This window comes from Carya illinoinensis, chromosome 15, assembly GCF_018687715.1.
Source record: "Carya illinoinensis cultivar Pawnee chromosome 15, C.illinoinensisPawnee_v1, whole genome shotgun sequence".
NCBI lineage: Eukaryota > Viridiplantae > Streptophyta > Magnoliopsida > Fagales > Juglandaceae > Carya > Carya illinoinensis.
In genome coordinates, this window is record NC_056766.1 from 3,353,246 (window position 1) to 3,370,643 (window position 17,398).

The 17,398-nt window shown below is 30.8% G+C and overlaps 1 protein-coding gene across 2 annotated transcripts; it reads right to left on the bottom strand.

Moving 5' to 3' along the window:
- Positions 1-11,296: 11,296 nt before the first annotated feature.
- Positions 11,297-16,840, bottom strand: LOC122296016 (putative wall-associated receptor kinase-like 16). 2 transcript variants are annotated; one of them, XM_043105398.1, is made up of 4 exons: positions 16,796-16,840; positions 13,941-14,976; positions 13,598-13,726; positions 11,297-13,080 (listed from the first exon to the last, which is right to left on the bottom strand). In XM_043105398.1, the coding sequence occupies exons 2-4, from the start codon at positions 14,845-14,847 to the stop codon at positions 11,861-11,863; spliced, it is 2,256 nt and encodes a 751-aa protein (XP_042961332.1). In that variant the 5' UTR covers positions 14,848-14,976; positions 16,796-16,840; the 3' UTR covers positions 11,297-11,860. The 2 variants fall into 2 exon arrangements, with proteins under 2 accessions (XP_042961332.1, XP_042961331.1); XM_043105397.1 differs by lacking the exon at positions 16,796-16,840 and having other exon boundaries at positions 13,941-15,319.
- Positions 16,841-17,398: the final 558 nt, after the last annotated feature.

Below are 17,398 nucleotides of genomic sequence, written 5' to 3' on the forward strand. Positions count from 1 at the left end.
AATATATTTTGAGAAAATTAAGATTTTTTTAATGTTGGAGGATATTTTTTTTTCCTCCCTTTTCTTCCTTCTAGTTTCTAATCAAGCTTGTACAATTAATTAAAACTAAACATGATTACTACAAGTTTATAGGTCTATGGACTATATAGGATCCTCACCTAGCTAATTTCGCCCTTGAGCAACTTCTTGGAATATTAATTAATAGCAACTTCCTTAACTTAATCTTGAATCATCAGTACTGGTTTATATTCTAAAGAATCTGTTAATATATATTAAGGTTTAAATTGCTTAAAATCATTATAAACCTCAAGAATTTCTTCCATTCGCCACCCTAGCTCCTATAATTAATCTTTCATATTAGCTTTATTGCTATATGATATTAACCACACTTTATTAATGTGATTAGATTAGAAATGATTGGTATGATCTTAAAGTACTTTGGATTAGATTAGAAAATATGAAATTTGTAGGTCAAATTATATTCCTAAATTTAGATACAAGAAGTGTTTTATCTCATCTCATTTCATCATTATAATTTTTCTAAATATACTATCTGCATGCATTTGCATATTTATTTATTATGTTTGTTTGGTGTTTTGTCTGTGATGTGTAAAATATATTATTTTAATATTATTTTTGTATTGAATTTTGAAAATTTTAAATTAATTTATTTTATTTTGTATGAAAATTTGAAAAAATTATAATGATTAAATAAGATGAGATATTTTATAAAAGTGAACAAAGCCTTAAAGCATCCTCAGTGGATTAACTAAAGGACACTTTTGATGAATATTAGATAAATTTTAGCTTTCGGTTATTCCATTCACATATATAAGTCACATTGGAATAGTTATTTTTTCATTATATAATAATAAAATAATATAAAATGAATTTTACTTTGACTATTTACATCAAATCTCTATATTTATTTATTATATAGTAATAAAATAATTAATAATTAAAAAAATATTTAATATTTTTTAAATATATATTAATTTATTTTATGTTCTCACTTTTTACCCTTTTATTATTTATTTTAATTGAATGCAGTGAATTTTTTATGAAAACAATGGTTGGAGTTGAGTAGAATGATGAAGGGAATAATGAAGAGAGAGAAATAATAGATAAAATAAATATTTGATGAAACTACAGTAGCAATCAAATTTAGAAATAGATTTGGTGTTTATTGTAGTAAAAGTCTAAATATTTAGATTCTGATTAATCTATTGTGATGATATTTTGAGGTATAATAACTAAATAGGAGATGAATTTAGTATTTGATTAATCTTATTGAGGATGCTCTTAGAGCACAAGTGTAAGGTCCCGTTTAGTTACATAGATGATATGAGATAATATAAAATATTTTAAATAATAATGAATAAAATGTTATTATAATATAATTTTTTAATATTAATTTTGTATTGAGATTTGAAAAAATTAAATTTTTTATTATATTTTATATAAAAATTAAAAAAAAATTATAATAATAAATTGAGTTGAGATTTTTAATATTATGTAATCAATCCGGACCCAAAACTTTTAGTATTATTTAAAATATACAAAATAAATATTTTCCGAAGTGAAAGAAAAATGAAAAAAAAAATACAAATCCAGGGAAGGGAAACACATCACGAGGCGTAATAAAACGCAAATAATTTTGATCCGACAGGAGATATCTTGTCCAAAGAAAAAAGTAGAAAAAAATAGAGAAAAATGAATGCAATGTTTATGACCGGTAAACTTAAAAGGTTTCGACGTACAACAATAATTTAAATGCTCAATAATGACAATAAAAGAAGTCTTTGTAGATGTCTTTCTTTCCTAAAAGTCCAAGTGAGTTAGTAGAACAGTAAACAAAAGTCCAAGTGAGTCAGTTACTGATCAGACAGGAGATATCTTGTCCAAAAAAAAAAGTAAAAAAAAATAGAAAAAAATGAATGCAATGTTTATGACCGGCAAACTTAAAAGGTTTCGACGTACAACAATAATTTAAATGCTCAATAATGACAACAAAAGAAGTATTTCTTTCTTTTCCTAAGAAGTCTCCCACTAGCGGTGCTGCGGTACTATAGCTTTTAAAGATCAGTGGAATAAAAAGGGAGTAAAAAGCAAATTATTCAACAACATGTAGGCCATCATGTGAATTTATGACTGACAGACCAAACCAATAGTTGAATAATATATTATTAAAATATATTATTTTTAATAATATATTTATTCATTATAAAATCTCTCTCAATTCATTATTTATTTTTAAAAATGAGATAAATTGAGATTAAAATTAATAGTTGAATAAAATATTATTAAAATATATTATTTTTATAATAAAATTAAAAAAAAATTGAATTATTTATTTTATTTTGTATATAAATTTAAAAAAATTATAATAATTAAGATGAGATAAGATAAGAATTTTTTGAAAATAAGGAAACCCTACTTGCCCCATGCTAAATAGGATGAAGAGATATAGCTCATGTTCTTATTGGACTAACAATTTAATTAAGGAAGGTGAAATGAATTATTTAAACGAAAATGAATATGAGTATTCGAAATTGCGTTAAAGAGTATTTGGAGATCATGTCGTGCAACGCATGATGTTAATTAATATATAGCTCATGTCGTTGTGGCACCCTTATAGTCATTAAAGTCTAACATGAGTGAGCTTTAAAGAGTATTCCCAATTAATGCTTGATTATGGTCGCGATATATGCCATGTCATTACAATTACTTATTTAAATATTAATTTTTAAAATAATACTATATATAGTTATGAAGTGTACAAATATTACGTAATTATTTTAAAAAATAATAAGATTCACTATTAAAAATTTAATTTTTTTCATATAAATCTTTATGTATTTACTCACTTTTTTTAAAGGAATTACGTAATATTTATTCACTCAACGATTGTAAATATCATTTCTTAATTATTAATCACATGACAACCGCTAGTCTGTATATTAAAATTATTTAATAATTGATAAAAGTATTAATTTCATTCGTATTCTTTTACCCAACTATCTAATCATGATTACTCATTTGAATTTTGAAGCATTTGAGAAACCTATAGCGAATGAAGAAAAAGTGGATCGGAGCACCTTTAACATGAAAAGGGCCAGTATTAATTGCATAGTGGTGATCATGAGGGAAAGGTTATGTAGGATCATGATGGGGAATTTTTTGCTTTTCCCATTTTAGTGCAATATTGTTTTATCTCAGATCTTCATGATGGGAAATCGATCTTTTGCTTTTAATTTCCATAGTTATAAACATGATACATAATGCTTAACAAACCGATAAAAGTACCAACCGATGTTATTTTATTTTTATTTTTATTTTAAAGGAAGTTATTATTAATAAATTTCTGTATTTTTTAAAACATTTGAAGATGTTTAAAAAATATTTGAAAGAAGAAAATTAAAAATAGCGATCGGTCTATTGCATCGATAAGCAGCATTGTCCTAAACATGATTTCCGTTGTTCGATCCTACTTTTGGCTTTGGGGTAAGGGATCTTTTGACAGATCATTTGCTTTCTTGTTTCTTATTATATATGCTAGCTAGCTTTTTCCAAGTCCTAGAGTCTTAGGATTGTTGGGAGTAATTAAGCAATTAATTAATAAGAAAATCTTAATCTCACTAATTAGTGTTTTAGAAAGTGATAATGTATTTAATCTACTTAAGTGCCTCCACCACCATGAATAAAGTATGAGCATTCGAAGTTTATTATTGAACTTTTAGGCTTGAAGGAGACCTATATATATTACTTCTAAAAGTTTATATTCTTTATCATTAAATGCGCTCTTGTTATGGGACCTATGATAATCCAAGCTCGATCGTAATAGATTTCCTTGAGGAAGTTGGATGCATGCGTGATGTGACTAATCATTAATTCAATGCAGCTTGATCAATAAAAATGGTGGTTGCCGACCATGGGAGGTTCAGAGGACTTCACAAGAAACACTACAAGAAATTTAATTTTTAGAGACGAAATTTATTAGGGACGAAATAAATTTCGTCCCTAAAAATACTTTTCAGAGACGAAATTTAAATTTCGTCTCAAAATATGGAGTACCTTATAAATCCGTTCGAACTAATACATATTAGTTCGAACCGGAGATTCTGGGACGAATTAGATCGTCTCCAAAAATCTTAACCGTTCGAACTAATAAAATTTTATTCGAACAGATAATTAATCTATTCGAATGAAAAATAATTGGTTCGAATGAGTATTACCTTGTTCGAACGGTATTATTTAATTGAAAAGATATATTGTTAAAATTGTAATAATACATATTTTTTATATTAAAAAATATAAAAAATATGTAATAATTAATTTAAAAACATTTTAGTTAAATAAATATTATTTTAAAGATATTGTCCTTTTTTTAATTATCGTGAACATTAAGTGTAATGAGAATAAAATATAATTAATAATAAAGAGGCTAGCAAACACTAAAAATAAAAACCATACATTAATTACATCCCAAAAAGAGTTAGACGTTCTATACAACATAAAAATAGTAAAATAATAACTAACAATATCTATTTATTAAGTAAATCAAAATCCTCATGTAAGGTATGTAAGCATCCTTCCAGGTCCTTTAACTTTTTCATAATGGGCTGAATGAATTCCCTCAATATAAATAACAATAAGGGCTGCCAAATATTATCTTTAGCTCGAATGATTAAAATTCAATTCGATTGGCCGAAAATTTCATTCGAATGACGTTAAAGTCCATTCGAATGAACTTATATTCCATTCGAATGACAATAAATTCCATTCGAATGGTCTTTAATTTCATTCGAATGGAATTTAGGCTCATTCGAACGGAACTAAGCCAAACAGACATGGTTGAGTCGACTCAGTCCCGAATCTACAAACTAGTTTTTCACCATAATCCAAGATTTTAATTGGTAAAAATGATTTAGGAGTAAAGCCCCATCATTTCTACCGATTACTTTTGTGTCATTTAGCCCCAAAACAATAAAATGGGGTCAGAGAAGAAACTGTATCGCGACATATATAACATAATTTCGTTCGAACGAAAAGGGTATAAGTTCGAACGAAAAGGGTATAAGTTCGAATGAATTATATATTAATTCATAAAAAAATATATATAAGTACAAGAGGTAAAACAATACGTTTTATATTACTAATACTAGTATATAATACTAATATTAGTACTAATAAAAAATTTCTGGACTAGTATATATAATATAGTATATATATAATATATATTAGATATCTATATTATATAGTATAGAGTATTTAATTAGTTACTTATATATATTGTAAGTAACTAGTATATATATAATAGTATATATATTATGCATTAGATGAGTATAAAATAATATTGTGTAAAGCATTGCATTATAAAGTAATATACTAAGTATATAGTAAAACATTGCATTAAATATAAGTACAAAATACATATATCTAATATATTTAGTTTGTATATTAGTAATAAACCAAGTACTTAGAATATATTATAAAATATTATAGTACTATTAGTTTTCATATATTTATGCTATCTATACTATAATATCACTTAGTATTATACTATTAGTGATACTTAGTATTATACTTATAGTGATACTAATTATAAGTATAACACTATAAGTGATACTAAATAAAATATTATACTATTAGTAATACTTAATATTATAGATTGGTAAGAAACTTAATATTATGCTATTAGTGACACTTAGTATTATATAGTGTATATATTTTTTACAAATACTAATAATAATATTGAAAATATTATGTGTATATTTATATATTTCTAGAATTATATATTCGAACGAATATAAAATAGTTCGAATAGGGATAAAGTATGTTCGAACGAATTTTTTTTGTTTGGAGGGAAAATTCGCGCCAAATTATCGGTATATGCTGGAGAATATTCCATTTTTTTGTTCGAACGCTTATATTATTAGTTCGAACGGGAAAATATTGTGGGAAAAATTAGCGGTCTTTTTGAATTTTCGCGTTCGAACTGCTAAAAAATTCGTTCGAACGTAAATTCACATATTATTAAACCGATCATTTCACTTCATTTTCACTCGGATTGAAGTTTGAGAGAAGGAGAGAGAGCGACAGAGGCTTTGAGAGAGTGTTGTATAGAGAGAGAGCTTAAAGAAGTGAGAGAAAAGAGATTCTTGAGGGAGAAAAGACAAGGACAAGAGGTAATATGTATTTTTTTTGTTATTTTTCATTCCGATTTTCTTTTACAAGTATCTTGATATTTGCTGCATTTATTTGTTGGGATAGAACAACGGTTTAATGTGTTTTATACATATAGGTATTGTGGATTAATATTTTTATTAGATTGCAAAAATTAGAGGTAAGTTTTTATAGTTTTCTAAGTTATTTAATAATCATATTTAGGGATAATAATTTAGTTTTCAATATATTATATTGAAATATGCTGTAGTGTATGGGAAAATTGTGTTTTGTGGTTCAGTTTTTTGCTATGTTTCGTGAATGGTTTCTGGCTTGGTCCCATTCGAACACTCTGAATATCGTTCGAATTGAATTTTCTCCGTTCGATCGGAATCTAACTTGACCAGAATTTCGTTCGAACAGTTTGAGTGTTTGTTCGAACAGTACCAATTACGTATATATTTATAATGTAATTATAATATATAATTGTAAATATTTAAGTACTATAATTAAATAGATTAATATGTTAATTAGTTAAAATATAATTATAAAATAATTAATTAAAAATTATAATTAAATATTTGAAAATATTTAAATGCTCTAATTAAATAGATTAATACTCTAAATACTCTTATAAAATATTTAATTAAATAATTATAATGAATTATTGAAAATATTTATGTACTCTAATAAAATATAATTAAAATATATGATTCTGAGACGAAATTTTAAAATATTAATTAGTTAAAATATAATTATAAAATAATTAATTAAAAAATTATAACTAAATATTTAAAAATATTTAAGTACTCTAATTAAGATGATTAACATGATGGAATATACTTATATAATATTTAATTAAAGAATTATAATGTATAATTAAAAATATTTAAGTAGTCTAATTAAATAGATTAAGACTTCATTTTATACATTTATTATAATTTCAAACAGAAATGCCTCCTAAACGCAAAAGAACACGTGAGCCATCCCCACCACTTACTAACTCCCGTGTGATTCACCTGTCAACAATGGTGGGCCAATATCACCAGCGCCAGAACAAGGTATTTTATCACTGCATATCTTTTAAATAAAATATGATATTATTTTTTCGTATTGTCTCCATTAAATCTTAATATATACACTTTTTCATATAAATTATGATATTAATTTTCATTTTACAGCAAGAAGAAAATCCTACTGATTATGATCTGACCCAATTGTATGCTAAAGCACATAAAAATCGTGATGGTGTTTGGAGCAATCCTGAGGCAGAGGCAAATTATGTAAGTTTAAGTTTATTTAATTTCATTGTCTAAATATATTTTTGTTACATATACTAATTTTAATGTTTTTCTTTTTCCAGGACAAGATGATATCTCTTAAAGACACTGTTGCGGATCCATCTGATGAATCATCTGTCAACGATGCTCAAATCTTTTCTCAAGTTCTTGGATCACGTTCTGGATATTTGAGGGGCTTAGGACGTTGCGTGAAGCCATCCTCAACATCTTCATCATCTTCTAAAGCCAGATCGAATGACGACAAGACTAAAAGATTAGAGGAAGCTGCACTTGAGATAGAACGATTGAGATCGAAGGAAAAAGAGTTGCTGACCCGATTAGATCAAGCAGCAGATTTAGAAGTAAGATTAGAAGAAAGGCTACAATTAAATAACCAAAAAATGTTTGAACAATTTCAATTAATGATGTCCCAAAACCCTATACCACCACTACCACCATAATCATAATTCATTTGGTTTTTTTTAATTGCCTTTAATATTTATGATGTTTGTAAACATTTGAATAATTGATGTATATAGATTACAATTTGATGTATATAGATTACAATTTGTATTATCAATTTCATTTTGTTTGATCAATGCCGTTCGAATGGTAAATTACCATTTATGCATACATTCGAACAAAAACATATCCATTCGAACAAAAAAATTTCCATTCGAACAAAACAATATCCATTCGAACCAAAAAATTTCCATTCGAACAAAAATATACCCATTCGAACTTACCGGGAAATACAATCCATGCGTTCGTTCGAACAAAAATATTTTCGTTCGAACTTGATTCTGAGACGACATTTTTTTGTCTCAGAAAAAATTTTGCGTTCGAACGGTTTCGACCGGTTCCGCCCAATTTCGTCCTTAAAAATACTTTTCGGAGACGAAAATTGATTTTCGTCTCCGAAAACTTTCTGAGACAGCCTTTTTGAGACAAAATAGAGACGAAATTTTTTCGTCTCCCAAAACTTTTAGGGACGAAATTTCCATTTTTTGAGACAAAATTTTTTGTCTCAAAAAATCATATCTCTTGTAGTGAAAGAATGGGAGATAGCGAGCAGAGAATGAGAGAGGAGGAAAAGAAAGATAAGAGGCGAAGAGTGATTTTTAGGGTTTGGTTTCAGGGGCCAACAGTGCCAACGATACCATCAACGTTTCTTTCTCTGGTATTGGCTCTTGCCAGGCTTCTGTCCCTAAAGGAGTGAAGGAGTTTAATTTAAATGTTCAGAGCTGGAGTGACAGCTTTGTACCAAAGATCATAGATGAAAATGGTTACGATTTTATCTTGATGAACAAGCATACAAATTGTCCTACCTTGATTATCGAAGATTAAAGAATAAAGAGATTGTACCCTTGGTGCTTGATTAGGCAGTTGGAAACAAGACATGAGAGGTTGCAAAGACAAATAAGGGAAGCTACGAATGTAAGGCAACACAGTTACTTTTACAACTCCGTCAATAGCCCTAGGTATCGATTTATCTTCTTCACGTGAAAAATGATCGAGAATACTAAGAATTGACGGCGTTAATTTGAAACAATGAAACTAAGAATAGAAAACTCTCTTAGCTTGATTTGGATAAAGAGATGCTTCTATCTCATTTTATCTCAATATCCAAACACTACAAATACAAACATTTTTAATTTTTTTTAATTAATTTTTTTATAGCAAACCAAGAACTTCATTAATAAAAAGGACATTACAGACATAAATCAAACCACAAGGCTTGAGATAAAAGGGACAAGCACTTTTAATCTAATATCACTTAATTACTATAACTTTTATAAACACCACAAACACAAATACTTTTCTTTTAATATTATTTAATTATTGCAACTTTTCCAAACTTTAAAAAAAAAAAAAAACAAAACATAATTTAACTTTTATAAATCTTAAAACAAAAATTATATTCTAACAATATTTTAATTTTATAATATTTTAATTCAACTTTTTCTTTCTCATTTATTAAAAACCCATAAAATATTTTAATTCAAACCATTTCACTACTATTCACACATCATCTGATCACTACAATTCACAAATCATCTCATTACTATTTATAAACTATCTCAATTCATCTAATCTAAACTCACTATCCAAACTAGCTTGTAAAGAATCCTAAGACTCAAGAACTGTGGAAAAGGCTAGCTAAATAAAAATAAAGGAGAAAGTAAATGATCCGTCAAAAGATGATCCCTTACCCAAAGGCAAAAGTAGGAATAACGTCAGAAATCATGTTTATAACTTTGAAAAAGCAAAAGATTTCCCATAATTAATCAAGATCAATTGAAATAAAAAATTGCACTAAAATGGGAAATTACAGAGAGGAGGGTGACTTCATTCATAGTAGGCCATAATCTATCATCCTACGTTATACCTAACCTTTAGCTGAGCATCACACCACTTTGGAATATTAATTAGTTTAACCCTTTTGTTAATTTAATAAGGTCCAACGATCCACTTTTTCTTCATTCGTTATATATAGTGTTATAATTTCAGACCTCTCACAAATAAATACTTAAAGAATCAAATTAACGTAACTAATTGTAATATACAGTTAATATTAAACAACAAACAATCAAAACACCAATAAAATATATGATTAACGTGATCGGTTTAGTTTTCTATTTTAAACACGTTAGATACATGAAACCACATTATATACTCATGCAAGATCAAAATAAAAGCAAGAATAATATAAAAAAAATGTGAAATCAACATAAGAAATTACGTGGTTTGACCGTAATGGTCTACATTCACGACACAAACAGTCTAGGAGTCTTTATTATTGAAGAATGCATCAAAACTTAAGTTTACAATCACTTACAACCGTTGATCACCGTACAAAATATGGATTGACTTTTTCGTATTATCCTCTAACGAAACCATACCATAAAACACACTTGATCATCTCCTCAAGCTCCAATTTGATCTTGGTAAGACTAGGGTTTGAAAACCCCTTCCGTTTCCTTCCCAGGATTGTGGCTTCAATTTAGTAAAGTGACTTGCGCTCATTGATTCACGAAGGCACACTTGCCTTATATAGAAATACATATTTACAAACTTGCCATTAATCAAATATTTACAAAAATGCCATTACTGAAATACAAATATAATGAAAACGGCAATGCCATGCTCCATAAATGGCATCTTCATATACACTCATTCACTTTAAAAAAAAAAAAAAAAAAAAAAAAAACTTGACAGATCTTCAACATATAGGTTTCTCAAATACTTATAAATTCATAGTAAGCCAATGGCAGGCACTGGCGGTGGTCGCATGCACGTATAGAGTGTAACTTTTATCGTGCCTTACTCATGGAGTATCTACTAGCTAGGGGCTAGGACTGTTCATACGGGCCGGATTTTATTCGGTCTGGCCTGGAACCCAGATAACCGGATTTCCAGTTCCGGTTATCGGACCGGGTCAAATCCGGTTCGAAATCCAGATTTTAGAAAACCGGATTAATCCGAACCGGGTACCTGATTTAAAACCCGGTACCCGGGTTATAAAAAGAAAGATTACCAGTTGACTCCCGGGTAGGGTTTGCAAATTGCGTTTGTATTGCTTTCTCGATCAATTGACTCGTATATTATAAGTATGAAATATTCATGCTCTATTGGAATATATATAAATTAATTATGAACCCTTAAAAAAGGCAATTACCTAATTAATTAGATTCCACTACTCCGCCAAGGAAAAAGCAAACTACAAAAACATGAACACTAGAGATAAAATCCAGTACTGGTACAAAATCCAATACAGGAGTACCAGTACTGGATTTAGCTAAAAGCTTTAATTGTAAAGTGTGAAAAAGCTAATAATTCATTTCACTAAATACTCACATGAAAAGCTTTAAGGATCAATAGATAGAACACGTACGTTACATTGAAATCACTCAAAAGAGAATATCAAATATATACATATCATAGCACTGAACCACGTCGTACATGAACATGCCTAATAAAGCTATGATGATCACATTCTTTCAATCTTAAAACATGCATACAAGGAGACCGATCGAATTTCCTTTCATTGAGCAGAAAACCCAAAAAAGAAACGTCCAGAAAGTTATTGTTCAGGTTAGAGAGATAAGAAAAGATGGTGAAGCTAGAAAGCATCTGAAGAATCTTAGAGAGAGAGAGAGAGAGAGAGAGAGAGAGAGAGAGAGAGAGAGAGAGAGAGAGAGAGAGAGAGAGACCTAGGGGTTGGGAAGAGATCGGATTGGAAGAAAGAAGGGGGTTGAGAGCCAGAAAGAGAAAGTAAGGTAGCACTAGTTGGCCATGGTGAGAGGCAAAAAAGCAACCGGAGAAAATGAGTGGGGATGGCTATCGATGAGTGGTGATCATGATGAATGTCGACAAGAGATAGGCTATGCTAGCCTTCGATGAGGGTGAACAAATTATCTAGCATCATTATCTGTTGGTTTCACCACTTGATTTCTCATGCTGTCATCCGCAACAGTGGTATTGGTAGAAGAGCTACCGATGTCAACATCAATTCCCAAAGAATGTGTAGGTGCATTTGGCAAGTGTTTAGTCTGTTGTGTGTCGGGATCAACCTTTTTCAATGAGTGTTTTTCTGAAAGTCTTAATCCCTCCAGCTCGTTTGTTACTTGCTTCATACTAGGTCTATCCTCCCCTCTTACCTTTAAACAATTTTTTGCTATATTAGCAACTTCCATTATTTCCTCAAAATTACCTTCATTGAGAATGCGATCATCAATAATTTGAAGTAGGCGATCCTCTTTCATTGCAGTTTCAAAATACATCGCAAGATTTCTTTCACTTTCAGGCCTAAACATGGAAACCGCCTTCTCACCTGTTAGTAGCTCTGCCATGACAACACCAAAACTATAGACATCACTTTTTTCAGTTAATTGGCTAGTATGGAAGTATTCTGGGTCTAGGTACCCCAAAGTTCCCAACACCACAGTTGTTAATTGTGTGTGGTCAAGAGGAACCAATCTTGAAGCTCCAAAGTCAGACACTTTTGCTGTGTGTTTATCATCCAGAAGTATATTTGTAGTTTTCACATCTCTATGTATAATTGACATAGAAGTCTCAAAATGTATGTACGCTAGGGCTCCTGCAGTTTTTGATGCTATCTTCATACGCTTTTCCCATGAGAGCGAGGATGATAGGTTTTTATCATGAATATGGTCATAAAGTGTCCCATTTGTGATGAATTCATATACTAGTAAGGGTACTTCAGTCTCAAGGCAACAACCTATTAACTTAACCACATTCTTATGGTTAGTTTTAGTAAGCACAAGCACTTCATTTATAAATTGCTCTATCTGGTTCTCATCAACAACATTGGATTTCTTAATGGCAACCACTTTATCATCTGATAAAACTCCTTTATAAACAGTTCCAAAGCCTCCATGACCTAGGACTCTACTTTTATCATAGTTGTTAGTAGCCTTTTCAAGCTCTTCTGCGCTAAAGATTTTGGTTGGCTCAACAGATTCTTTGTGACTCAAGAGTTGTTGTCGTAAGATTAGGCCACCATTTTGTTGGAAGAACTTCTGTTTCAGTTTTATTTGCTTTTTTCTTTGCCTTACTGAATATACCCATGAACTTCCCACAACTAGGATCAAGAGGCTTATCAAGCTGACACCTGTAAATGTTCAAGCATGCATTTCGACCACATAGAATGTATCTCAATTTCTCCTTCAATCAGTAACAAAGACTTCAACAAAGTTAAGATTTCAATATGTAATATATAAAAATGTCCTACAAGGAGTATAGTTGAGTTTCGAGTTTTAAGTACTTAGCTAGTGATCATGATTAAAAAGAAGAAAGATTTAAAGCCTAGTTGTAGCTAGTTACTGTTGGAGAAGCAAAGATATATCTTCCATTAGCGGATTTCAACCACGTTTCATACTAAAGCTAAGGTTACAAATTAACTTACCCATCTTAAAACATTAATTTTCTTATCTTAAAAGACTTTTGCATTAATCAAAATGGTTCATTTTAGACCAAATTATAATTATTGCATGGGAAGTGAGTGAGGTAATTGGTAAACCAAATCCATCATGCATGTATATATGTAGTTAGTAAATTAACAAGAAAAAAGAAAATAAAAGAGACGAGTAGTACTGTAATAGCACCATTCCTATATATGTTATACATACCCAGGGCAATAATGATGCTCATGGATTGACTGAGTTTTCCACGAGTAGTACATTTGTAGCTCCCGTTAGTGTTGGTACATGTTGCAGTAGCATTGCAGGGATTCGGACTATCTTTGCACTCATCAATATCTGAAACACATGAGCACCACAACTAGCCCGTCATCATCGAAATACAGCCTTAATAGTTTGCTCATTTAACAAGTACAACAACTGATTAATTTTCTCATCCAAAATGAGTTCAAAATTGAGAGAGAGAGAGAGAGAGAGAGAGAGAGAGAGAGAGAGAGAGAGAGAGAGAGAGACTTATAAAGTAAACTGAATGAGTACAACATTAATTAATTACCTTGGCAACTGTCATCATGCCCATCAGGAAGGTATGGGTTCCCTTGATAACCTGGGGAGCACTTGCAAATATACCCAAGACCGTTGCTGGATTCGAAACAATTACTATACGTTGCGCTGCATAAATAGCTTCTCATATTTTTCCGAGCATCTTTGCACGTCTTATTTCCAATCGCCCAATTAAGCACGAGGGGTACAGTCTTCCTGTTCATTAAATTTTCAAAATCTAAGGTGGAAAAGGTGTATGCCTGTGTTTCCCCTATAAAACCTATACCACATGATTTCCCCGAGGTTTTCCTGGATCCATTAGTGTAAATGCTCTGAATGTTGAAATTATAATTCGTTGCTCCTTTTGGGATAGCAGAATGGCAACAGCCAAGGCCAGAGCAAGCGCCGTTAACCAAACCGGAACCATTGCCACAGAATGATATGCACCCAGACATGAACGTATAATCTTGTCCCTGCAAGCTACTTATGTAGGCGAAAAAGTTACAACCGACGGCAAAGATGCTGTTCTTCTCAAGTGAGATGCTAAATTTTGACAAGTTGAGCAAGGCAGAGATGCGGCGGAGACTAGGCTGATTATCATACACTGGCCAATATTCGCAACGACGGAATACCAAGTTTGAGACTCGAAGTTCACCATCATCAAGAGAGATGTTGAGGACATCTATATTAAAATCAACGCCCAGAAATGGTTTTGGGGGCTGGAAAGAGTGGTCACAGATGATGAGAAAAGATGGATCAAGGTAGCAGCCCTTGCCTATGCCAAATGGGTAGGGGATATTAACAGATCCGCATGTGCGGTTGCAGCTCGGATTATTGGGTTGAGATGCTGCTAAAACTAGGACCCCAGCAATTAGCAGTAGCAGCACTACTTGTTGCAAAAGCTTTCCATGCAAAGCCATGGCCTACCTCCTTTTATGTCTTTCTGTGCTTCGATTTGAAATAAATTTATCTTTCTATGCGCCTCCCTCTTATAAAAGAAGCTGATATGGAGAGACTTTAAGTCTGGCTGATGAACAGTTAGAAAGGACCTAAGGTAGATAATAAGAAGCATTAAAAATACATAAATCAATAAAATTATTTTCAGGTTGGTAGGAGGATTTATTTATTTTTGATAGGTAGGTTGGTAGGAGTATTTATTATATAAAAGAAAGCTTAACTTATTTCTTCAGCCAAAGTAAAAGTTGAAAAACTCAAGCTTTTCTATTATTATTAGAGGGTTGATTAATTTCGCTTTGATGTTTGATTTGTATCCTTAATAAGCTTATCAAATTTCCAAATTTAAAAAATATTTTCAAAAGAAACATTTATAAACTATACATTTATTCATGGATCAAGATATATATCTCAATACTTAAATAGTATACAACTAGACGTGCACAAGACTAGGACAGCAGAACAGGTCATGTACATCACCACAACCAGAACAGCAGTATTCAGGCAGCAGCATGATAAGCAGGGCGCCATGGCTAGCTGTAAACATCTAACCTTGCACAACCTAAGAAGAATGATATTGATGTACTTGACAACATGAATTTGAGATTGAAGAATTGTATGATGTTGACAAGAAGCAGCTCGAGTTGCAGAAGAGAGAAACAGACAAAAACAAGCAGTTATAACTTCAGACTAACCATAAACAAATCATTGCACTTTTGACACATTGAACACAGAGAGCAAGACCTGAGAAAGACTGCAAGGGGCAGTGTTCTCATGAATAGATACTTTAGCCTTTAGATTATTTGACTCCTCATTTTCAGGAAAGTAAAACGGAGTCTTTTTTTGAGCAATAAAAGGAAAAAGTCATTAATTCCAGGGAATCAGATAACTTTCTCCATAGCAGGTGATCTATGATACTCATCTCTCGCTCTTGAGCAACTCGTTGGATTATCATGAGCCACTACGCTTCCTTCAGCTGCCACGCTTTCTCTTGATCTTTCGCTCTACGTTTTTTTCAAGAACTTTATACATTAACCCAGTTTCATTAAATAAGAACGAAGATAGATAACTAGCAAGACTTGTGTGTCCTCCAGCCAATTTATTCTTCTTTTTCCCCCTTACTGGCCGAAGGGGCCTACCATTCCACAGCTATCAATATAAATTTTTTCTTTTTTTAAATAATAGAAAAACACGAGTTTCAAAAAACAAAACAACCTCAAATTTAAGTGTTTTATTAGTTAATAGAGGAGCCTCCAGGCCGGTCGGGTGTTTCACTTCATTTATACAAGCCAATGACAAGATGCCACGTAGGCGTTCCAGCAAATTACAATCTACACTCGCATACAGGTGAATATCTTATTTTGACAGCTCTTTTCCCCTCTCTCTCCCTCCCTCCCCCCACCCCGTCACCTGCTCTGCCCCCACCCTCTGTCGCTCTCTTTCTCTCCCTCTAGAATACGATTTGTGGTGATAGAAAAATACTGGCAGCTTCTACTATCTCAGAACATGTAAATATCCATATATGATTTGCATAGTTCTTCCTTCAAATTGAAATCCAGTTGTATGCATTTATAGCATGTGATGTACATAGCAGCATCAATGAAAAAACACATAATAGGCATGCATGTGGATGAAAGACGAAAAATCAATTTCAGAATGCCTTTGTCTCAATGATTAACAATACTGGCAAGCATCAAATCTTATGGAAAATTGTGGTTTTAATATACAATCAGGGCTCAGCTTCTGGCTTTGGCACCAGAGATACATTTTGAGCTTCTGGCTTTTGCACAAGATACCCACTCTCTACCAGGCAAGATAACCTCCTTCCACTCACTGACTAGAAGCAGAATAAACCATACAATATATCACAAGATAAATAACTTTATATGTAGAATAAACAAATAAACAACTTACAGATCAAGTGGGTTCGAGTGGGTTCCAGATCCAAATTAATCTCTTTGCTGCGTTTGGTTAACTAAACCAATTCAATTCATTTTATTTAATCATTATAATTTTTTTCATTTCTAACACAAAATATAATAAATAGTTTAATTTTTTTAAATCTTAAAATAATAATAATATTAAAAACTAATATTTTAAATTTTCATGACACATGATCGAAACCAACCCTTAGTCCTCTAAGTGTTACAATTTGACTGGTGGGTCTAAGAGTGAAACGGATTCTGGACCGGTTTGAAGCTTTTTCCTAATTAGTAATATAATATAATACAATACAACTAATTAAATTTATATTTTTTCACCGGCTTAAAGTTTTAGAATAATAAATTTTTGAATTTTTTTTGTATTTAGAAATGAAAAAAATATAATTGTAAGCAATTCTATATATTAATATGTGCACTCATCTAATATAATTGGTTAGAAAATAAGTTTTATTGAAAATAATGTCAATTTAAATTTTGAATATGAAGCCATAAATATTAGTACGCAGATTGATATGTAAGTTCATTTGTACGTAACAAAACTCTTTAGAAATTATACAATCCGGATGTATTGTTG